This window comes from Mandrillus leucophaeus, unplaced genomic scaffold, assembly GCF_000951045.1.
Source record: "Mandrillus leucophaeus isolate KB7577 unplaced genomic scaffold, Mleu.le_1.0 Scaffold236, whole genome shotgun sequence".
NCBI classification, from domain to species: Eukaryota; Metazoa; Chordata; class Mammalia; order Primates; family Cercopithecidae; genus Mandrillus; species Mandrillus leucophaeus.
In genome coordinates this window covers 2,851,911-2,877,704 of record NW_012102432.1, presented here as the reverse complement: position 1 = coordinate 2,877,704, position 25,794 = coordinate 2,851,911, and the positions used below count along the sequence as shown (strand labels likewise).

General features: G+C 38.7%; 1 protein-coding gene across 2 annotated transcripts in view; it reads left to right on the top strand.

Moving 5' to 3' along the window:
• Positions 1–25,794, top strand: part of CLVS1 (clavesin 1) — a 214,637-nt gene that overhangs the window by 87,674 nt on the left and 101,169 nt on the right. For both annotated transcript variants that reach the window (XM_011982160.1, XM_011982162.1), the window contains one exon: positions 4,922–5,096. In XM_011982160.1, the coding sequence (XP_011837550.1) occupies positions 4,922–5,096 (175 nt within the window). The remainder of the gene's footprint in view (positions 1–4,921; positions 5,097–25,794) is intronic.

Sequence of the window (25,794 nt, the reverse complement as noted above, 5' to 3'; positions counted from 1 at the left end):
CCAAGTCTTTGCTATTGTGAATAGTGCCGCAGTGAACATACGTGTGCATGTGTCTTTATAGCAGCATGATTTATAATCCTTTGGGTATATATCCAGTAATGGGATGGCTGGTTTTAAAGCCTCAGGTGCTTAACTCGTATGTACAGCAGTAGAACCTAAAAATGACTCACTATTCATAATCTCTAACTGCTCACAGTATAATGATGAAATCCCTGTAGATAAACATTTACTAAGTCCTAATTTGTATAAAATCCTTTATGGGGAAAAAGTTTAAGTTTCTTATTTTCTGCTAGTAGAGTTCTTTACATTTCACTGGCAATTTGCAGTTCACACAGTCCTCTCACATACATTATCACATTTGAACTTATAATTAATTCAAAACTAATATCCATAACTGACTGTATAAATGCTATGCAAATTATAGAAAAGGGTGGGAGAAATGTAAATATCCATTTGTCATGTTAGTTCATTTTGATACAAGTGCTAAAATACTCTGATAGAATTGTGATTGCAGGCAATAAAGTAAATCAAAAAAATTTTCCCCCTGAGTTTTTGGAGTTAAACCATATATAAATGTAAATGATTTGGTAGAATGAAGAAACTCTAGAAATGTCTTCTGTTCTCATTTCTGCCATTTGCATAAAGTAGCTGAACTGCTTATGTCCATTTTGGTTTGCTTAGAATTCTTGTTAGAATATTTATGAAGATTTATTATGGTAGATTATAAACTCTAGAAGGCATCTATTTTAAAAAAATAAACTTATTATTTACAATTTTGGATTTACACAATTACTGTGAAGACAGTACAGAGACTTCCCCTATGTCCTGCCTTCTAATTTCCTCTATTATTTTCACCTTACATTAGGACAGTGTTACTGTTATGACTAATGAACCATTATTAATACATTATTCATTAATGCCCATACTTTATTTGGATTAAGTTTTTACCTAATGTTCTTTTCCTGTCCCAGGATCCCACCCAAGATCCTACATTACCTTTAGTCTTTATGTTTCTTTAGGTTCCTCTTGGCTGTGACAGTTTCTAAAACTTTCATTGTTTTTTGATAAACTCGACCATTTTGAGCAGTACCAGTCAGGTATTTTGTAGAATGTCCCTCAATTGGAATTTGTCTAATGTTTTTCTCGTGATTACTCTTGGGTTATATTTATTTGGGAGGAAGATCATAGAGGTCAAGTGCCATTTTCATCACCTTAGGAAGAATAAATACAGTCAACATGATGTATCCCTGGCTAGGTTGAACTGAATCACCTGGCTGAGGTAGCGTTTCTCCACTGTACAGTAACCTTTCTTCCTCTTTCTGTATTGTACACTTTGAAGGAAGCCACGATGCTCGGCTCACTTATGGAGGGGGAGTTATGCTCCACGTGTTTGAGGGTGGAGTATTTACATAAATTATTTGGTCTGATAGCCATTTTAAATTTTAAAAAGCTAGGATTCCAGAAGTCAGAGGATGTTGTAAAAAGTGAAGAGGAAAACAATAAGGAAATTCATACAAGGAAGCCAAGAACTAAGAAAATCAAGGTAATCACTGCAGCTAAGTTAAGAGGCAGGCTCACACTCCTCCACACTGGCGAAGCTTCATGACTTGAGACACAGTCCATGCAACTCTTTCCTGCCTGTCCAGTTTCTCTGGAAAAGTAAAGCATTCAAACATTTGGAAACTGTAATGAAGTCCATAATCCTTTTACTTTTCTCCTGGGATCATCCCAGGAATATAACATTTCCTTCACTGCCAGTGCCTGTCCTGCAATAAGGTTCTGGTCTCCAAAATGCATAGAATGGTTTCCAGGCAGAGCTCAGTATTTTCTCTTGGAGTGGATAAGTGTGGATATGTGATGAAAAGATGTGCCAGCTTGTAGTTAAAGGAGTAAAATGAAATAGAGATTAAGTAATTTGCTTAAGATCTTCAAAATTAATTATTTCTATCTTCACCATTCAACTAAAAGTGCTCTCCCACAAGCCCCCAAAGAGAACTTGTTGTCAAATGCAATGGTCCTGTCTCCTTTCTATTCTCCTTGATCTTTCCTTTCCATTTGACTTTGTTAACTACCTTTTGCTGTTGGATAGCTATTGCTATGTAACAAACCATCTCAAAACTCTGTGGCTTAAGAAAGCAATCATTTATTGCTGTTTATGCACCTGTGGGTAGCTGCAGTTTATCTAGGCTGGGTTCACCTAGGTGGCACTACTTCTAATGAAAACCTGCTAGTTGGCTGGGGAATCACTGGTCTGTGTGTTTTTCACCCTTGTTCACAGTTCAGCATGCTGGCTATGGCATATTTTTTACTGTGGCAATGGCAGAAGGGCAAGAGAAAAGTGGTAACATCTGAAGTCTCTTAAGAGCTAGACTTGGAATTGGCATCCTGTCATGGTGCCAGTGGTTAAAGTTACTAATAATGTTTACTGTCAAATCAAATCACATGAACAAGAGACAAAAAATACACTGTATCCTCAATGAGGCCATAGCTAGTGTGTGGATGCAGGGATAAGTGAAGAATTGGTATCAGTAACACAGTAATGCAATCTATCATACCCTTGCTTCTTGAAACATTCTCTTCTTCTTTTTCTTTTTAAACACACCCTTGATCCTCTCACCTTTTATTATTTAATTCTTCTACCTTTAACCGCAGTACTGTATGTAGGCTTTACCTTAGGCTTAACCTTTCCATCCTGACTTTCTCTGTGTTTACGCTCTTCCTAAGAAAGCTTATGTAGGCTCAGACTCCCTGATGCCCTAATGCTCATTTCCAGTTTACCAATTGGGCATTTCCATTTGGAATTGCCTAAACTCATAATCTTTGCTCCCTTGATCCTCTTAAATCAATGTTTGCTTCCAAAACAAAGCTGTATCTCTGAAAAAGACTTGGATCTTTGAATAATTGTTTTGACGTGAAAGGAAAAACAAAAGCATACAAAGTCCCAGTGAAAACCTGTTCCACAACAACAGGAATGGGACATCTCTAGAAATGAAAAGGGAATATATCTGAAAGGAAACCATAATGACAAAAAGAGTATTGAGAACAATTTTCTATGAGAAATGGTTAAAATTACAACTTTTTTTTAAGTCTAGAGATTATGTAGGGTATCATGACCACCATGCTTAGATAGTTGAAAGTGTGTGGTGTGGGGAGACTTGAAGGTTTTTTCCGTATGGCAGAACTACCCCCACTGGGTGGATTGAAGGAGGAAAATTGTGGCTTAATATAAGGAAATGATTTATAGTGAGAAGAACTATACAGAAACAGCATGGGCTAATATCTTTATTTTTCATCTGTGTCACTTCTCTCTCCTGAAAAAGTTTTGCTCCCCCTTTTCCCAATTATCCATAAAATTCCTATCCATTCTTCAAGATTATCTCAAGCCTTCATCCCTCCATAAACTCTTCCCTGACTACTCAAATTGTATTTATTCCTTTCATATTGCTAATCTACCACCCCACCCCAACTAAATTAAGAGTTCTTTGAAAGTAGAAATAGGATGTTCTAATTTATAACTTTAAGCATGAGGCATAACACTGAGTTTATACCAGGCATTCAATATATTCTTACTGGCATACTTTTTTTTTTTTTTTTTTGAGACAGAGTCTCGCTGCAACTCCCATACTGGAGTGCAATGGCATGATCTCAGCTCACTGCAACCTCCATCTCCTGGGTTCAAGCGATTCTCCTGCCTCAGCCTCCCAAGTAGCTGGGATTACAGGCACCTGCCACCATGCCCAGCTAATTTTTGTGTGTTTAGTAGAGACGGGGTTTCACCTTGTTGGCCAGGCGGGTCTCAATCTCCTGACCACAGGTGATCCACCCGCCTTGGCCTCCCAAAGTGCTGGGATTACAGGCGTGAGCCACCGCGCCCGGCCCTGGCTTACATTTTTATCACAGATTTCCTGATTTCTAATCTGGAGTTATTGGCATTTGAACCAGATTGGAATGCTTAAGAATCTGATTGTTTCACACTAATTTCACAAGAGGACTTGGCTTCGGATTTTAAGGAAAACTTGAAGGGAGTAGCAGATTTTGCCATCACTTGCCATCCAAGCTCATATTTTCCTGCTCACCAAAGAAAAACACTGAATCTAGAGATCCTCTAAGATCTTAGATTTATAGCTCAGATAATTTACTGAGAGAAACAGAGTGAATTTGCCATCACTTCTTCATGTCTGAAAATTATTTAAAACAAAAATCACCTGGTGAATGGGCACATGTGATGTGGAGGAATACACACAGCACTGGAGAGCTGTCACTGTAGTTTGTATTCAGGTCTGCCTGTTGTCATAGTTACTGATGTACTCAAAGCAAATTCCCTCCCAAATCACACTCTATAGACCTTCACTGAAAATAAGCTATTCTTCCTGTTTTATTTTTCTCTACCCAAGAATTGAAGCTAAAAAATAGCATCAATGGCATGAATATTTTTACACCCTTAGCAGGATTTTTTAAATACAGAGGAAATAAAAGAGGTTTCATCAAAATAAACACCTCTGATTGAGGTCTCACCTCATTTGTTCAGCAATGATTCATGGTACTGGGGAAACAACTATGATTATGACCCAATGCCTACCCTCAAGGACATCAGAGCTCTATGAGGGAGAGAGATGGGTAAGGGATGTATTTCAGCAAAATGCAACTGGGGCTGTGGTGAAAGCCACAGGAACACAGAGGAGGGTCATCTCATTAAGTTTGGGGTGCAGATCCGAGGGAGGTGTCCAACCTGCAAGTCTTGAAGCATTATTGCTGTGAAGTTTAGCAAATGTATTTTCAGTCCCTTTGGGTACAGGATGCCAATGTGACCCTGCAGACTGGACTCATGGAGCAGTGGCATGCGGAGGCCAGTACTGTAGCACGCAATGTGCTATCACCTGCTTATATTCACACACAGCTCTCCTTTCTGCTCTGGCTGCAGGAACTCCTTCACAGACATCCTTCGTGCCATCTTGCTGTCATTGGAAGTCCTAATCGAAGATCCGGAGCTTCAGATAAATGGCTTCATTTTAATTATAGACTGGAGTAATTTTTCCTTCAAACAAGCCTCCAAACTGACACCTTCAATCCTTAAACTGGCCATTGAAGGGTTGCAGGTATGTTCAATGAATGCACAATACAAGACCATGTGTGACAACATCCTTTTTTTAAAATTATTGCAACCAAAGTAATATTTATCCTTTGGAGTGGAAAAAGGAAACTTGGATTAAATTCATGTGAGTACTCCATGTTTTTGTCTCAGCCAGAGTTTTAGATACTTTTAAAAATTATCTTTCATTTTCATTAATAACTCCAAATTACTGTTACCCCAGGCACAAATTATCCACTGTAGCAATAATGAATAAAGCTGCAAGATGTTTGGCTTAATCCATCAGAGAGTTCACAAAAATTAAAACTAGGAAACATCTGCTTTATGAGCATGTCATACACAGGGGTGACATGGGGCTTTTAGAAGCATTTTTGTGCCCCAGAAGTGCACCCTGCAGATCACCACTTCCAAGAGTGTAATGTGATACCAAGCTTGCGCTTAAGTGGATCATATCGGTGCAAACAAAGGAAGCAGATGAAACCCCCTCCTATTTGTATGACCAGCTATCAGGATTTTGGAGAAGAGGTTTTTGGGCTACATGGAGGGTAGAATGGTTAGTCTCTAGGGTTCTTTCTACTTTCTAAGGATCTGGGATTCTATGAGAAGTAACTCAGAAAAGCAATGCTGCTTAGCTTTCTGGTGACACATTATTACAAATTACTATTACTATACCAAATTAAGGGCATGGTTTGGAGACATTTCGAATCAGCATAGATAAAACTCATGTCCCTTCTTAATTTCATAGGCAGATTAACTCGATGGAGTGACTCTCCCTCTGTAGATGGCAGTTATAGGCAACTATGTATATAGCAAAATATGACATTCTCAGATCAAGTAGTCATTACTCATGCTCTTCAAAGTACAAGACTAAGACCCATTTCAATCATCCATTACACTCCACTGCAATAATTGGTGGGTATGTTTCTTACATTACAGATTATTCCTATTTGGCCCCCAGCAAATATCTGGCACCTAGTGGGCCTCTGATAAGCATGTATATATTGAATAGATCTTATTTTATTGAAACGTATCCTATTTCCCAGAGGAGCAGAAGTAGGGCAGGCATTTCAGAAGAGAAACAGCAAGTCCACATTGCTCCAGGGATGCCAAATTGTCCTGGGTGGCCACATCATACAGTGTATTTGGGGGACATTTGTAAAATTGCTTTTGAATGTACAGACTACATGGAGCATCCTGCCTTGCCTAATCATAGACTTCTGCGTTCTTTTCCATCAGTCACTTCCTCTTAGCTCTAACTCCTTTTCTCCAACCTCCTCTCACCTAAGCCTCTGAACATCTGATCTCTCTCTCTTCAGAGCTTTTATCAAAGGAAGTTTTAAAGTAAGCTTCAGGGCTTAGATCATGTGCTTAAATTATGCTGACCATATTTCCAGGAATTTCTGTACAAGCTGCATGTAATCTTATCTTTTTAAAAAAAGATAATTTATTACATGTGCAAGTAGCTGTGATTCAAGTTCTAGCCTTTTATAAAATTTTTTTTCTTAAATCAGTAAGGAAAATGTCCTTTATCCAACCCTATGTTCCAATTTTTCTTCCTGAAAATGTATGGATTACTTAATACGTCCCTTGAAAGGTTCAGTAGGTTGATGTGAACCTACTGAGGTCTTAGTGAATTAATCCATGTGAATGTGTTTTAAAAGGTAATGCTGTACATAAATCAAAGCTATTCTTGTGGAAAATACTAGAGGACCTTCGGAGGTGCAACCTGGGTCCTATTTGGGCCTCCAGTTGTCATACGCCAGGGTCCAAGATGAATTTCATAATGTCCTACAACTTTGGTTAAGGAATAGCCCTCCTGTCATGGGGAGGAAGCCCGTGGTCCCTGGGGAGCTGAGCTGGGGTACAGTTCCTTCATCAAGGATAGGGGCTCCACCACCCCATGCTTTTAGCTTGTTGACTTGGCCATGCTGAAGAAGCACTCAGGGTCACTGAAGACAATTCTGCTCTTGCTCACAGTGGATGGTCAACTCTGCTCAGCTACTTAAAACGTCTCACTTCAGGCTATCTGCTCTCTGGTTCTGGGATATTCAGATGCCCTGGTCAATCTACTAATGGCTCTCCTAGCAACTTTTTTCAGGTAGCCATTAACCTCTCTGATGTCTTGGAAAAGCCATGAGTGGTACTAAGCAGAGTTCATTCCTTTGTGGTCAGCAGTATTGTGCAAGGAGGGCCCTATACAGGTGTCCATTTATTAGCCACAAAAATTCAAGATAAATTCCAACACTACTGGCAGACTTTAATAGGGAAAGGAAAAGCCACATGCAGCCAGCATCAATGAGAGAAGAAAAGCCACGTGCTTCCTTCCTCCCATGCGCCCTCAGAGAGACCTGAAGAAGCCAGGCATCCTTTGGACATGTGGGAGGTTGTGAGGGAGATCCTGTGTTCCAGTGCAGAGAACTTGCTCTCTCTGCTGTCCTGCCTTTTCTAGGGTAGGTGTGAGAACGTGGCCTTGTCAGGGGAATTAAGCAGTCCAATTTGGTGCTAGGCCATCTGGTTTGGGATTTCAGCTGTTTGTTTATAGCATTTGTCTAGGATTACCTGCTTCTCAACATCTGGAGAATTTTGGGCCTTGGGGTACGAAACACTCCCGCCTTCCCTACCCTCCCCCATCTCTACCACCAAATAGGTAATACAATACCTCCTGCAGGGACAAGGTGGTTGGGCCCATCCCAGACAGCTCAATCTTTAGGCAGTGAGAATTCAAGGTCATTCTGGGTCAATCATGCACTTTGCATGGTTCCAGGATCCGGAGCTTTAGTCCTATTACCATGGCCCCTAGTTCTCCATAAAGACAGTTGTTCAAGGAGAACTTTGATTAGTAATTGCTACATGTTTGGTTCTTTGATTACTAATTGTTCATTTTGAGTTCTCTGGGGAGCAGACTATACTGTGACTAACATGCCAAAGATTTATTAGGGAGTGCTCTTTGGGTCAACACCTGTTGGGGAAGCTACCACAGAAGAAAGTTGGACAGTAGGAGAAGTTAAGCTGGGATTCAGTCGTCTTCGGAGATGCCTCAGACATTCTGAAGCCAGAACGAGCATTTACAGATGGACTTAACAGTCGGGGCCTTTATATGCACACAGCACTCAGTCACTGTGTGCTGGCTGTCCTAGGAAAAGGTAGTAAACTTGGGCAAAGTGGTTCTCTTCAGCCAGAGGTTCCAATGGGAGCTGTTATCTGAGAACTGTCTGGCAGCCCTCTCAGTGGCTGGGCAGCATATCAGAGCATCTGTAATAAGCAAAAGATGTTTGGAATATCTTTTGGAAAAGCTATTACAATGTAACATCAAGGAGCTTCGTTTATTCTGAATCAGGATACATACCTGTGTTTTCTATTCCCAATGGACCCCAAAGTGGATGTGATTCTAGGTAATATAGAGGTGATGGGCACTGGGCTAGCAAGCAGGGGATAGTCTTCTATTTTGGTCTACCAGTTGTATTTCTGTGCTTTAAAAGGTAATTAATACTGCTTCTGACCATAATCATTAAAAAATGGTATGTGCATGGAGTTTGGTTATGCCCTTCATAGACTTATTAATGAGTTATTATAATAATCATATCGAAGGCTTCTCTTTAGGGATCATCAGATTTTTACGTCAAAATTTATCCTGTATGAGTCAGGCATGAAATGCTAATAGTGTATGTACTATAAATTCCTCCTTTTAGAGCAATGCTTTGAAGAATTGTCATTGTTTAGAATATTAAGTTGCCCCAGTTACATAAATATTCTATAAATATTAGTTCAAAAGATCTTAGTCAAAATACTAATTTTGAGAATGCTTGAAAGTCATGTACTCCTGTTGGGCCATTTGATCTTTAAATGTGGTCAATATAAAGTCTAAAAGAGCCATTGTATCTGTTCATTACAATTTGTTTAAATTTTAATCAAACAAAGTAATATTTATGCTACCGTTTTAATACAGCTCAGCGTTATTCTCAGTTCTGCTGGGGATTTCTGGCAGAATGAGAAACATGCTGAAGTCCTGCTCTTGAGCTTTGTAATGTGTCCAAAATCAATTTTTGGAATTATTTTTTATAAATCACTGCAGCCCAGTGATTACAATCAAGGTACTGTGTTTATCAATGTTCAGTCAACCCAGATACTTCAAGAGCTACCTTGCTCAAGTGTTTCACTTAAGAAGAGCTATAGTCTTGTGTCCTGTAGAATATTTTAAAATATTTGATTCCTTGAAGGACCCAGATATTTGTCATGGATTTAGAAAAGTGTGTTTTTCACTTTCTGGAGGAGATCCAGAAAGCGATCTACTTTTTGATTTTTCTCATTTTCATGCTCATGTCATTATGGTCTAGCCATTCTGAACACTTTATCCGTTCATTAACTCTTCATTCAGGGTTTATTGTGTGACTTTTTTTTTCTGTTAAAGTTTTTTTTATAACATTTATATCAACTTTGATTCAACTTCTTCCAACAGTTTTGAGCCACTTTAGTAGAAAAGGAGGTCCATTGCTTTTCCAACTCTTTCTGTTTTTTGACCCTAAATTATGACTTTCTAAATTTTAGTCCAGGTAGGATGGAAGGTGGAGCAATGCTCAGAGACTTAGCCAACTGGAAATCACCTATCTCCCTAGTGTCCTTTATTTATTTAATTTTTTTTTGTGTTATGAGAACTAAGCTTTTTTCCTTTCAACTTTTATTTTAGGCTCAAGGGGTACATGTGCAGTGTTGTTACATGGGTAAACTGTATGTTGCTAGGGTTTGGTGTACAGATTATTTCATTACCCAGGTAGTGAGCATAATACTCAATAGGTAGGTTTTTGTTCCTTGCCCTCCTTCTACCCTCCAACCTTAAGTAGGGCCTGCTGTCTATTATTCCTTTCTTTGTGTCTATGTGTACTCAGCGTTTAGCTCCTCCTTATAAGTGAGAATGTAAGGTATTTGATTTTTTGTTTCTACGTTAGTTTGCTTAAAATTATGGCCTCCATTTGCATCCATGTTGCTGCAAAGGACATGATTTCATTCTTGTTTTTACAGCCGTATACTATTCCATAGTGTATATTTATCACATTTTCTTCACCCAGTCCACTGTTGATGAACATCTAGGTTGATTCCATGTCTTTGCTATTATGAATAGGGCTGTGACTAACATATGCATGCATGTGCCTTTGTGGTAGAATGACTTATATTCTTTTGGGTATTTACCCAGTAATGGGATTGCTGGGTTGAATGGTAATTCTGTTTTTAGTTCTTTGGCATCTCTTTTTAATACTCCTCAAACCTTGGTTCATTCTCTCTGGCTTCCTTCCCACAGCCTGCCCCCTTTTCCAAAACATGATTTGTTCACTTCCCTTTGACAAATTCAAAGTGCCATATTCACTCAAAAGATTAGAACAATGAAAAATCTGTCACATCAATGGGCAATGGTAGTTCATGAGTATCAGTGATGGATCACATTGTGATTAGAAATTTTGACAGGTTAGGCAGATGCATTTCAAGTTAGCAGTATTAATATATTCACACCAATTCTGCAGTCCATACGTCAGACATGCAGACATCCTGACTCATGGTGTATTCATCCAACATAAAACTTGGGTCAGCTAGTCTTCTAAACAGGAGTACAGCAAGGAACAAAGCCAACCTGGCTTCCAGGTGCTTACAGTCAGTCTAGGGCCTTACTTCTCCAGGTGTAGTCCACAAACCAGCACTACCAGAAGCACTACCAGCAGATTCTCAGGCTCTGCCCCAGACCTACTGAATCAGAGCTGTATTTCAACAAATCCTTCAGATGATTTGTACGCATGCTAAAGTTTGAGAAGCCCTGCCCTAAAACTTGGTATTATACAAGAACGTGATGGATATCAACGTTAAGCACTGCAGACGCCCCTGGAGGGTTAGTTACCACCCGAAGTACTGACCCCACTCCCAGAGTTTCTGATTCCGTAGATCTAGAGCACAGTCCAAGAATTTACACTTCATGCACACTTCCAGGTGATGCTGCTGCTGTTGGTACAAACCACACTTTGGTGTGTGTAAGAGTAGAGCCCACTGTCTGGGCTTCAATCTTGGCTCTGCTCCTTGAAGACCTCAGACAAATCATTCACTTTCTGGGTCTCAGTTTCCTCGTCTGTGAAATGTGGTGTCAGTACCCTCCTCAGAGGTTTATAGTGAAAATCAAATAGTATATGCAGCATGCCTGGCAGACAGCCAATGGCCACTCAATGTTAGAGTGTTGTTGAAAGAATGAAGAGGCCAACCCTTGTCTGTGGGCCTATGTGGCTCTAGTACACTCATTTAAATGAAATCACTCTCCATTGCCCCAGCTCTCTAATTCGGATCTCTGAAAATTAGACCTTACCAGCCTGTTCATTGGCCCTAAACAAAAGAGTTCCTTATTTCGGCTCACTATAGATAATGAATTAGGGCGAGATTGGTGTCACCTGCCCACACAGTGGCCCTTGAGGAACTTTTTCTTTCTGTTCATGTTGTGTGATCATTTTAATTATCACCTGACAAATGAGGGATGAATCTTTTCCCAATGCCTTCGCAGTGTGGTGATTAATGAGGCTGAAATGCACCTCTTTCATCCTGTAGGACTCTCTTCAGCAGTAACATTTATAGCATCTTTTATTAATTTTTACAGTTTTCATGTATTAAAGAATATTAGATAGAACAGATGGATGGAAAAGGATATTTGCATTTTGTCAAGAAGTTTCTTAATTCATGTTTTCTTAACACTCCGGGTATGCTTGAAGGACACTTTTTCTCTAGGCAAACTATATTTTACCTCCTCAGGTCACAAAGCTGTAATTTTGAATTTGCAAGAGTGCATTATGTTATGATATGAATATTAGAGGAATAAATATCTCCTCTAATGCTCTACCTTGTTAAGTATCAATTAAATTCAGGAAGATAATTAGGGCTAATGACACTCTGGTGATTCTGATGGCAGGCTCAGTATGGCCCATTTAAAATAGTTCCATTTAAATGGGTTTATCTTTGGTGTACTTTCGATAAATGGTGTTTTCGGACTCCCATGCATTATAAACCTCACCAGCCCTCTGATTCATCCATTTAGGAAGCAGTCACTAAGCTGTTACTTCCAGTCAGTCACAAAGGTAAATAGATGCAGTTCCTGTTCTCAGGAAGGTCACAGTTCAAAGCAGAGGCGGACTTACAAAGAAATGATTTCTTAAAAATATTTGGAAAAAGAGACATGTACCAAGCTAATAAAATCTCAGAGGAGGAATCCAGTCTAGCCATGTGGAGTCAGGAATGGCATCCTGGGCAAGGTCAGGCCTCAGCTGATACCTAGCAGGTAAGAGTGGAATAGTAAGTGAAGATACAGGAAGTGCTTACAGACAGTGGAGAGAACATGGACAAAGACAGAGAGACAGCTCAGTAGGAGAGAGAAACAGAATTAATTTAATTTTTCTGGAGTGCACAAGTGCTAGGCAAGGAGCTTGTGTGCCCCTGCACCATGCTAAGGAGTTTGTTCTCTTCCTGCAGACTTAGAGAGCCCCCGGACATACGGAAGCAAGATGGCAACACAGATTTTTATTTCACATGGGATTAATTTGGTGGCTATAAGCAGGGAGGGGTTAAAGGCAGGAGAACCAATTAAAAGGCAACTGCAATAATTGACGTAAGAAATGATAAGCATCTAAACTAGGATTCAATAACTAAATAGGAAGAAAGATAAGGCAGTGCTTGAGGGTTGGCTGCGTGGGAAGTGGTGGAGGAGGAGTCAAAGATGAAGGTCAAGTGTGAAGCTAAGGTGAAGGGTGAATGGTGATGCTGACCAGTGAGATCGTGCAGACAGCAATGGGCAGGTGTGGGAGGTAATGAGCATTTTTAGGGGTTAGATATGCTGAATTTAAGATACTGTGGATATCTTCATCATTTACATTAAATCTGAGCTGAAGGAAGAGGAAGAGGTTTAGGATGGATCCATAGATTTGGTGGTACTTGAAATCAGAGGAAAGAAAAGATCATTCAGAAAAAACCTAGGGAGGGAGAAGCAGTGACTGAGAAAAGAACCCACGTGAAGAGCAACATATCATGAACAAGTTAGATGAGAAGCAGGAGAAAGGGGAGATCAGGACAGGAAACTGTGAGAAGAATAAGGACAGAAACTAAGGAACTGGAGCTTTGGAGAGAAACCATGGCAGTGCAGTGGTGGAGGTGTCATCTAGAGAGCTCTGGGTTGAGGGGAGGTGGAGGAAGGAAGATAACTCTGCTAAGAAATGTGTCCACAAACCACAGGTGGTGGGGGCATAGAGAAAACTGGAGGAGACGGAGCAGGAGCATGGTGGTAGAAGAAGCATTCCATCTTACTTTCCGTCGGGCAAGATTTTCGTGAGAAGAATGTATTAAGGGCCTTGACACAGCTGGGGGAGATTGATCTTGACAAAGGACTGGCCTCTGTGAATTGTTTAGTTCCTGGTTAATATTTCTCAGTGCACCAAAGAAGAGATCTCTGCCTCTCATTATTGTAAAATGAAGTGTGGTATGGCTGTCCAGGGACTCTGTTCTGAATATGCTATGTAATATATTAGCAGAAATGGAGACTATTACAAGTTTCTAGTCCTGTCAGTGTTCTAGGGGAACTAGCATCAGAGTTAAAGCAGCATTTGGCGTTCTTGAAGGGACCCTGTTGGAAAGAAACTCGGTGGAGAACCTTGTCCTGCATAGCCCACCCTCTCTGGTGATTAAACTACAGGTGTTAAAAATAATGCCCTTGCAAAAGAATTAGTAAACACAAGAGAAGAGGAGGCCATTTACGTAACAGACCAATTCACTGTATCTTCCAGGCTGAGCTAGACCAGAGTTGAGGTTGAAACAGTGTCATGAAAACTATCACTTTTTTCTGTCCATCTCTCAGTCTCACTTTTCTCTGTACTGACTTTATTTTCAGTCAGGATTTTTTTCATAAGGTGACAATGAAGACTGAAAATTTCAGGTACGTGTGACCTCTAGTGTCTGCGTTCTTGGCAGGAATGAGGGGATTGAGAGATTCTCTGGCTAAATGAGATCTTGAGCCCATCCAAGGTTCTACACCTGAACCATAGAGACTAACATGTTGGGAGGTAGTCCCCAAAAGATGCCAGGCAATGACAAGCATTTCCAATTAGAAATTTAAGGAGGTAGAAATTTGAGGGACTTTTTTGTTGCATTTTTAAACTTACTGACCAATATATCACCTGGGAATTGGAAAGTTGGTTATTGTTTCTGTTAGGCAACTAATTCCATGGATAGGCTTGGGAAAATTGCTTGACACCTGGACACCTGAGATTCTTTATGAGCAAGAACTGAGGGGAATGGACTGCAGCAGTGGTTCTCATACTTTATAACTCCCAGAATCACAGGAGAATTTGTTAAAACCTTGATTCTAGAATCCCAACTTTGGAGTGTCTGATTCAGTAGTTTGGGGTGTGAGGGTAAGAATTTACATTTTCGAGAAATTCACAGATGCTGCTGCAGGTGGCTGAAGGACCACACTTAATAAACCCTGAACTTCATAAATCTTTACAGCCCTTCTCATCTTCTAATGCTATAAATCTGTAATTTTACCTCTACAGAAATAGCCTTAGAGCCTAGGTCAGGATGGGAAATAGGTTTGCTCTCACATATCAAATTTAAACGATTAAAATGCAGTATTGAGAAGAATTCTGACGCAAATGCCATGCTCAGCTGTAAAAGATTACTGTGATTGATTCATGATTTTCCTTCAGTGTGGATGGCACCCAGGCAATCCTGCCACATACTGGCTCTCCCTGATGTGAGAATTTCTAGCTCAGGAGGCAGTCTAGTGTTCATGATATAAGAAATAAACAAAATAACCACAAGGAATGACAAATATGTCAAGCTCATCTTTTCTAGTCTAGGGTAAATACAAGGATGCTGCTGATGATGGTAATGATGATCATGGTGATGATAGCAGTGATGGTACCTATTAGTCTGGCACTTAAAATACTTTTACAAACATTATTTTATTTGATCCTCCCTACATTCCTTTGACTAAGTGTAGCAGGAGAGCGACAAATCATCACTTCAAAATAAGAATATGAAAAACATTGATCGAAACAATCAAATATCAATTTCCAATAAAATTCTAATTGCCTTTGAGGCCAACTATAGACCTTAGACTTTTTGTTGTGTTCCACCATGGGAGAAAGTGTACTTTGTTAGAGTAAAGAAGTAGTAACATATAGTCCAAATTCACCAAAGAAGAACATTTGTTGCTGAGAAGCAAATAAGGCCGGGCGCGGTGGCTCATGCCTATAATCCTAGCACTTTGGGAGACCCAGGTGGGCAGATCACCTGAGGTCAGGAGTTCAAGACCAGCCTGGCCAACATGGTGAAACTCTCTCTCTACTAAAGTACAAAAATTAGCTGGGCATGATGGAGGGTGCCTGTAATCCCAGCTACTCTGGAGGCTGAGATGGGAGAATTGCTTGAACCCGGGAGATGGTGGTTGCAGTGAGCCAAGATCACACCACTGTACTCCAGGCTGGGCGGCTGAGTGAGACTCCATCTCAAAAACAAACAAACACACAAACAAAAACAAGAATTGTTAACCATTTATAGCCCAAAGACAAAATTCCACTGTACAGTTCCTTTTTAAAAAAAAAAATTTCAATAGGTTTTTGGGGAACAAGTTGAGTTTGGCTACATTAATAAGTTCTTTAGTGGTGATTTCTGATATTTTGGTACACCCATCACCTGAGCAGTGTACACTGTACCCTATGTGTAGTCTTTTATCACACAACCCCTTCCTAACCTTCCCCGTGAGTCCCCAAAGTTCACTGTATCATTCTTATGCCTTTGCATCCTGATAGCTTAGCTCACACTTATGAGTGAGAGCATACGATGTGTGGTTTTCCATTCCTGAGTTAGTTCACTTAGAATAATGGTCTTTAATTCCAACCAGGTTGCTGCAAATGCCATTAATTTGTTCCTTTCTATGGTTGAGTATTCCATGGTATACAAGTATCAAATTTTCTTTATCCACTTGTTGATTGAAGGACATTTGGGCTGATTCCATACTTTTGCAATTGCAAATTGTGCTACTATAAACATCAATGTGCAAATATCTTTTACTTTTAATGACTTCTTTTCCTGTGGGTAGATACTGAGGAGGGGAATTGCTGGATTTTTATATTTGAAAGGACTTAATTTTTGTGTAAATTGTGTAAAATTATGTAAATTGTGTAAAAACTCTTTTGACGAGTAAGGTACATTGAGAGAACTACCCAAATCATAAGTGTGTAGTCAGTGACTTTTCAGAAAGTAAAAGCATCTAGTAAACCAAATGCAGATCAAGAAAAAATAGTAACTGTGACCCAGAGATACTGTGTACCAGTGATTGACCCCAATGGTAGTCACTATCTTGACTTTCAAAACCATAGGTCAGCTTTGCTGCAGTTGAGTTTATACAAAAAGAAGTGACTGACCACTTATGTCATGGTGTTCCTATCTGAATCAATCATTTTTTTGCTTGATTCAAACAGGAACACCATGACGTAAGTGGTCAGTATGACAACACCTTGGTATCATATCTGTTTGTAACATTTTTATAAAAGATCTGAAACTATTAATGTCTATATTTATAATTTATTAAATAAACTATTCTTGAAAATTTCAAGCCTAATAAATGCAGTAACACATTGTCTTTGTGGAACTGAATTATACAGCAATTGTATCTCCTAAAATAAAGGATATGCAGCATCAAATAAGTGTCACAAAATGGCTGCATTAAGCCTACACACTTCATTCTTTTTTTGTTATACCTTTTTTATTATTTATTTTTTAACTTGACACATAGTAACTGTACATATTTATGGGGTACATAGTGATGTCTCAATCCGTACAATGTGTAAGGATGAGTTCAGGCTAATTAGCATATCATTATCTCAAACATTTGTCATTTCTTTGTGTTGGGAACATTTAATATCCTCTCTTCTAACTATTTGAAAATACATATTATTTTTAGCTGTAGTGACCTTAACAGTGCTATAGAACTCTAGAACTTATTCCTCCTATCTGGTGGTAAATTTTGTACCCTTGAACAAATTTCTCCCATTCCCCTGCTTCCCCATAACCCTCCCCAGCCTCTAACATCCTCTTCTACTTTTTTCTTCTATGAGATCAACTTTTTTAAGCTTCTGCATATGAGTGAGAACATGTGGTGTTTTATTTTCTGTGCCTGGCTTATTTCACTTAACATAATGTATACACTTTATTCTTAAGAAAACACCTCAAACTTCCCTTAGAGACTGTTTATTCTCATTTTACACAAAATTCTTGTTGATTTGGTCATGTAGTTTTCAATCTCACCACATACTAGAAGTCTCAATGAAGAATTTGGGTTAAGAGGCTAACCCACATTAGCATATAGACAACATCAAGAAATAACAGGGCCAAGCGCGGTGGCTCACTCCTGTAATCCCAGCACTTTGGGAGGCCCAGGTGGGTGGGTCACAAGGTCTGGAGATCGAGACCATCCTGGCTAATACGGTAAATCCTAGTCTCTTCTAAAAATACAAAAAAAAAAAAAAAATTAGCTGGGTGTGGTGGCACATGCCTGCAGTCCCAGCTACTACTCGGGAGGCTGAGGCAGGAGGCTCTTGCTTGAACCTGGAAGGTGGAGGTTGCAGTGAGCCAAGATCGTGCCCCTGCACTCCAGCCTGGGCAACAGAGCAAGACTCGATCTCGAAAAAGGAAACAATAAATAAATAAAAATAAAAAAGAAATAACAGCTGAAAGCCAGGGAAGAAACACAAATAACATAAAATTTTACCATTGAAACTAGAAAGCACCATGACTGAGGCCATTTAGAGTCATGTATCTTAGTAGCCCTGAGAGCACTGGCATATCATAGAATCAGATATGACGTGCACAGCCATAATCTTGAGCTATCTGGAAGAGTCTCGATCACATTCAACAAGCATTACTGAAGTCATCATGGAAGTGCATAAAATATTAGAGATGTTCATCTAAAATAGCTATCATGTGGTATAAAAATTTACAGCTTAAGAGGTAAACCTTTGGTCATTTGTGTACCTTAGAAGCTCCAGAAATTATTAATACTGATTTTTTTGAGGATTTATGAAAGTAAAAAAGTTATCTTATAATAATAATAGTTTCCATATGACCAAGAAAGAGCGCTTTGAAGGTCTGCCTTTTAGATATCCCAAAATGAAAGAATAATACATGCTCTAAATGCCTGGAGGTTGAAATCCATAATATTGTCTAAACTCAACTTCTGCCCCAAAAGTCCTACTCTTGGGAGTTCCTTACACATGCTCACTACAAAAAGATTTTTTCCTTTAAATACTGCTAATTCTGATAAATAAAAATGAGAAAATGCAAATTATACCCAATCCTACTCAGAAATAAACATTTTAAATCTGGGCATCTGCTCTTTTCATTTTACAGTAAACAGCTTTCTAACCCTTTAAATATTTTACTGCATTGTTTACAATGACTACATCGTTGTTAAGTTACATGATCATGTATTAATCGACTCCCAACTGTTGAATGTTTAGATTATTCCCAATGCTTTCAGTATTGTGTGAAATGATGACGTGAATAATTCTTTAGGTAAATTTTTGGCCACAGGAATTAACTCCTTAGGATAAGCTTCTAGAGGTGAAGAGCATCTTGAAAATGCTCTGCAGAAGGGCTTTTTATATTCACCAGCAATGTATGAGAGAGTCTGCTTCCTGAACCCACACTGGGTACCAAACACAAGTTTTGGTTATTTGTGGCCTCTCCACAATGCCTATACTGCATAGCATCTTTTTGTTTCAGTTTGCTTTGATTACTAGTGAGGTGGGACAATTTGCCATGTGCCTATGAAACATTTTTATTCCCTTTTCTGTGTTTTGCCTGTTAATGTACTTTAGCCATTTTTTGATTGGGGTTTTAAAACTCTTGTTTTATTACTAATTTGTAAGATATTTTTTGTTACTCAAGGAAATTAACATTTTATCTCATTGCAAATATTTTTCATAACTTAAATTTACAAGTGTTTATTTTTGCTGTTCTTTTTTTAAAGCAATTAAAAAACTTATGTAATCAAGTCTGTTAAATTGCCTTTGCTATAGCAAATCTTTATCCAAAATGTTATATAAAACTCACTAGTATTTTCTTCTAGACTTAGATTTTTTTTTGTAATTTAACATTTTAGTCTATCTGAAATTTATATTTGAAGAGATGTGAGGAAGAAATCTAAGTTAACTATTTCTCTATGTATTTTCATTTGTCCTAATACTGATTATTGGATAATGCATCCTGAAATGCACTTTAAAAGGTGGATAAAATCAATGCTGAGGACCTATTAAGAAGGACAGTGATTCCAGAGCTATTTATTCATTGAACTCATTCTGTGAGAAATGTCAGCCAATCTTTGATAAGTATGAGTAATGTGAATTGGCAGAGGATAGAAAGATGAGACTTACTTTAATTCAGCAACTATTTATTCAACTTACCATGGGCCAGAATTTTTAGCAGGTATAGGTGGAGGAGCCAGCTGATTGTACTCCCAGGACAGGATGAAGATTAACTTGATGTTTCTTTGGGACCACCTGGAAGAAAAGGAAAAATAAGATGGGTAAGCCAGACACAGGGGTAGTTATTGCAGGCTCAAAAGCTGGACTGAAGAGTTGGGAAAATACCTTCACTACTGAGAATTCTCAGGTACATAGTCATAAAAATGATTTTTTTCTTCTTTAATAATAGACTGGATTTTAGTAATTTAAAGATGTTTAATGGATAGTATTAACAATGTGAAATAACCAAGAAGATTAAGCTAATGCCAGCTCAACTGAAATGTCATTTGTTGAGAGGAGTAATCCTTAATGCCCTAATCTGTAGACTCATTAAGGATTTGGAAGAAACTATGAATGACTTTTTTCACTAACTGAATGAGGATTTAATTAAGATATTCCTTTAATAAAAAGAGTATAAGGGAGCATTAAAGTGGATTTCAAGACTTTGGAAGGGGAAAGTTTGTTCTAAAAGAGAATCTGTAGAGAAGACCCAGTTTTATAGCTTCAGAAGCTATAAGAGAAATGACATCTTGATAGAGCTAAAACATGAAACATTCTGCGATCCTTTTCTCAGGTCAGAGCATGTTATCATAGAGTACGTTGGTACAAAGTTCAATTTTTTGATTGTTCTTGTTCTATAATGCTTGCATTTCTTTAAGTTTATATAATAACTACATTAACTCAAGTATAATACACACATAGAGAAGATAATCAACTTTGAGCATAAATCTAACATTCTGTATTTGAGAGCTGTCTTAGCCTGGGCAAGATGGTGAGACTTCATCTTTACACAAAAAATTTTAAAAATTAGTTGGGCATGGTGGTGCAGGTTTATAGTCCCAGCTATTCAGGAGGCTGAAGCAGGAGCATCTCTTGGGACAAGGAGTTGGAGGCTGCAGTGAGTTATGATTGCATCACTGCACTCCAGCCTGGGTGAGAAAGTGAGACCCCCATCTCAGAAAAACAAACAAACAAACAACAATAACAAAAAAACAATTTTTCTAAGTTGGCCTACTCTACTCATCCAAGTTTGTTGATTAATGCTGACCAATGCTGCCCCCTTCCCTGCTCCAGTTGTCTGATTTCCTCTTATTACAAATAAACTATAAATTACAAAATTATAAGTCCCATTTCTGCATTCCCACTGGTACCTCAGCCTGTAGTGATGCCAATCCACCTACTCTTTTATCTCTTAAAAATCTTATCCCTCACTTATGATTAGAATGATAGCCTGGCGCAGTGGCTCACGCCTGTAATCCCAGCACTTTGGGAGACTGAAGCAGATCACTTGAGGTCAGGAGTTCGAGACCAGCCTGGCCAACATGGTGAAACCCCGTCTCTACTAAAAATACAAAAAAACTAGCTGAGCTCGGTGCTGCACGCCTGTAATCCCAGCTACTCAGGAGGCTGAGACAAGAGAACTGCTTGAACCTGGGAACCAAGAACCACTGCACTCCAGCCTGGGTCTGTCCCCAAAAAGAAAAGATATAGTTTAAATCATTGTTTAATTTAATTTAATTTAATTTAATTTTTTGTTTTTGAGAAAGAGTTTTGCTCTTGTTGCCCAGGCTGGAGTGCAATGCTGCGATCTCAGCTGACTGCAACTTCTGCCTCCCGGGTTCAAGCAATTCTCCTGCCTCAGCTTCCTGAATAGCTGAGATTACAGGCAGATACCACAATGCCCAGCTAATTTTGTATTTTTAGTGGAGACGGGGTTTCTCCATGTTGGTCAGGCTGGTCTCGAACTCCTGACCTCAGGTGATCTGCCCGCCTTGGCCTCCCAAAGTGTTGGGATTACAGTTGTGAGCCACAGCGCCCAGCTGAATTCTATTGTTGAAACTTTCCAGTGTATTTTGTATTTATCTATCTTTCATTTCTAGAAGTTGTGATTTTCTTTTCTTTATGATATATATTTCTTTGAAGTTTTTTTGATTCATATCCTGTATTTTTAAAAAATCTCTTTAAGTTGGTTTTCACCTTTCTCTGGTACCTTCTTGAGTAGCTTAATAATCAACCTTCTGAATTCTTTATCTGGAAATTAAGATATTTCTTCTCTATCCACTGCTGGAGAGCTAGTGTGTCTTTTGGTAGTGTTATTGAACCTTGTTTTGTAATATTACCAGAATTACTTTTCTGGTTCCTTCTCATTTGGGTAGACTGTTTCAGTGGAAAGATCTGAAACTCAAGGGCTGCTGTCCATATTCTTTTTTTCCCATGGGGTGATCCCTTGATGTGATCCCTTGATGTGCTCTTCCATTTCCCCTAGGGATGGGGCTTCCTGAGAGCCAGACGGCAATCATTGTTATTTTCCTTCTGTGTCTAGCCATCCACTGGGGCTACTAGGCTCTGGTCTGGTGCTGGAGAATGTCTGCAAAGAGTCCTGTGATGTGATCCATCTTCAGGACTCCCAGCCATGAATACCAGCACCTGCTCCGGTGGAGGTGGCAGGGGAATGAAGTGGACTCTGTGGGAGTCCTTGGTTATAGTTTTGTTTAGTGTGCTGGTTTTCTCAAATGGTGGTTATGCTAGCAGGGAAGTTGTCACCTGCTCAGACTCAGAATCTCTGGTTAGCCAGGATGTTGCAGGCAATGGAATTGGCTGTTGTTTTCTCCCTCTTTGGAGCAGGATTGTTCTGTTATCAGTTGCTTGAGTTCGTTGGCCCTCCAGCCAGGAGGTGGCACTTTCAAGAGAGCACCAGCTGTGGTAGTAGAAGGGGTATGTAAGCTTGCCTTATGTTGACCGGGATAAGTATTCAGGTTTCTTAGGTGATGGGCCGGGCCATAGAACTCCTGAGTTTATGTCTTTTGTCTTTGGCTTCCAGAGCAGGTAGAGAAAAACCATCAGGTTGGGGCAGGGTTAGGTGGGTCTGAACTCAGACTATCCTTGGGTGGGGTTTGCTGCAGCCACTGTGGGGGATTGGCAGGGGGTTCTCAGGTTACCAGAGTTATGTTCCAGGGAAAATTATGGCTGCCCCTACTGTGTCATACAGGTCACCAGGGAAGTTGGGGAAAGCCAGCGGTGACAGGCCTCACCCAGCTCCCATGCAGCCAGCAAGGTCAGTTTCACTCCTGCCATGCCTTGCCAGCAGCACTGAGTTTATGTCCAGGCAGCCAGCATGCAGGACTCTCTTTTCAGTTTTTTTGAGGAACTGTCATATTCTTTTCCATAACGGCTGTACCAATTTACATTCCCACCAAAAATGTACAAGTATTCCCTTTTCTCCACATCTTCGCCAACACTTAACACTCATCATTTTGATAACCGACATTCTAACAGCTATGAGGTAATATCTCATTGTGGTTTGAATTTGTATTTTCCTAATGAATAGAGATGTTGAGCATTTTGTCATATATCTATTGGCCATTCATATCTCTTCTTTTGAGAAACGTCTGTTTAAATCCTTTGCCCCACTTTTTAGCAATTGTTGTCTTGCTATAGAGTTGCTTGAGTTCCTTATATATTTTAGATACTAGCCTCTTATCAGAAGTTTGGTATATGGACAGAATGGAATGCTATGCAGCCTTTAAAAAGAAGGAAATGTTGTCATTTATGACAACATGGATGGAACTGAAGGGCATTATCTAAAGGAAATAAGCCAGGGACAGAAAGACAAATATCGTATGAAGTCACATATGGAAACTCAAAAAGTCAATTTCATAGATACAGAAACTAGAAAAAGGGTTACCAGAGACTGGGGGAGAGGGGAAGGAATGGCGAAAGGGGAAATGTTGACCGAAGGGTACAAAGTTTCAGTTAGACTGGAGGAATAAGTTTTAGTGATCTCTTGCACTGCGTGGTGACCGCAGTTAATAATAATGTATCATATATTTCAAAATTGCTAATAGGCATTTAACATTTCCATCACACACGAAAAAATGATAAATCATTGAGGTGATGGATATGTTAATTAGCTTGATTGAATCTTTTTATAATTTATACATAGATCAAAAATTATATCGTTCCCCATAAATATACACAATTATTGCCAATTCATAACAAATGAATAAAAAATAAATATTAAAAGGAAAAGATTGCTGGGCCCACACACAGTTTCTGATTCTGTAGTGTTGAGGTGGGGCCTAAGAATCTACATCTTTATAAAATTCCCATGTGATGATGCTGATGTGGTTGGTCCAGGGACTACTCTTTTACACTCACTGTTTTAGAGCACCTTCTTGCACAAATTCTCAATGAAGAACCAAAGTGTTTTGCTCAACATTGCAAAGCCAGTTAGTGACACAACTAGAAACGTCATTGTAAACTTCAGGAGTGGGTTTTCAAGGTAAGATATTTTGACTCTCAACCTGTGCTTAAGGACTATTGTCTCCTTAAATAAAAATTGATTTTGAAGTAATATATATATTTTCCCACATCGTGAGTTATTTCTAAGGTATTGATAGGTTCGACTATTCACCCACTTATCCCAAATTGAAACTCTGACTGAATTCATGAATTTATTCTTTTTGTGTACATAATTGGTGATTTTACTTACTATTTTTGAAAGTTCCATACTTTTCACTTGATCCCTAGAGCCACTGCTTTGATTTGGGGCTTCATTAGTTGTTTCCCAGAGGACACAACAGTTTCCTAACTTTTCTTTCTGCCTTGGCTAGGTTTGCTTTAATTCATTCAAAAGTTTTCATATTCCTCTTTCTAAAAATCAAACCTGTCTTTTAGTATACACCATTTCCTTTTACTGTAATTTGAATACATATTTTAAATTGTAAGTTTAAAAAATAAAAAGTAATAAAAAATTGTTGTAGCATTTTGCAAAATTCCAAAAAGTATGAAGAAAAAAATAAAAATCAACCATAATTCCTCAGCACAGAGAGAACCATAGTTCATCTTTTGATGTATTTTCCTTTCATCTTTCTGTTGGTCACAAAATTATATTTTTAAAATTTAATTTGCTTTGGATTAAACAGCTTGAGATATAATTCGTATGCCATCTAAGACACTCATGTAGGGTGCACAGTTAGTGCTTTTTGGTATATTCAGAGTTGTGTAACCATCATCACAATTTAATTTAGAACATTTTCATTACCCCCCAAAACACCTCATACCCACTAACAATCATTCTCTGTTTATTATTCTCTGCTTTTACAGGTCTGCTTTTACAACCACTAGTCTACTTTCTGTTTCTATAGATTTACTGATTCTATACATTTCACGTAAATGGAATCATACAATATACGGTCCTTTGTAACTGGCTTCTTTCTCTCAGCATAATGTTTTCAAGGTGATTCCAGGTTATAGCATGTGCCACAACACCATTCCTTTTCATTGCCGAATATTTCATTGTGTATCTATACCCAACTTCTTTATTCATTTGTCAGTTAATGGCTATTTTGGTTGTTTCCACTGTAGGCTATCATGAATAATCCTGCTGTGTAAATCCCTGTACATATTTTTGTATAGATATTTGTTTTCATTTCGCTTGGTTATGTATCTAGGAATAAAATTCCTGGATCATATAACTCTATATTTAACATTTTGAGAAACTGTCAAACCATTTTCCAAAGTGACTGTGCTATTTTATATTTCCACCAACCATGCGGGAGAGCTCCAATTTCTCTACATCTTCGCCAGCCCTGGTTATTGTCCATTTTTGTTCTTGCTGTTTTTTAAATTACAGCCATATTTGTTGATATGAAACAGTATCTCATTGTGGTTTTGCTTTGCACTTTCCTAATGACACTGAAGATCTTTTCATGTGCTTCTTGGCCATTTTAATATATTCTTTGGAGAATTGTTTATTCAAATTTTGTGCCAACTTTTTTTTTTTTTAAATTTTGGAGTTATAAGAGACACATGTCTACATATAATTCCCTGGTCAGATCAAATATTTACTCTCATTCTGTAGGTTATCTTTTTACTTTATTAACAGAATCTCTTAAGGCATAAAGGTTTCAATTTTGATGAAGTTCAATTTATTTATTTTGTTGTTGCTAGAGCTTATTGGTGTCATATCCAAGAAACCATTGCCTACCCCAAAGTCAAGATGATTGACTCCTATGTTTTTTCTAAGAGTTTTACATTTAGATCTATAATCTATTTTGAGTTGGCTTTTGTGTATGGTGTAAAGCAGGGCTACAACTTTATTCTTTTGCATGAAGATGTCCACTTCTCCCATCATCATTTTTTGAAGACTATTCATTTCTCATTGAATAG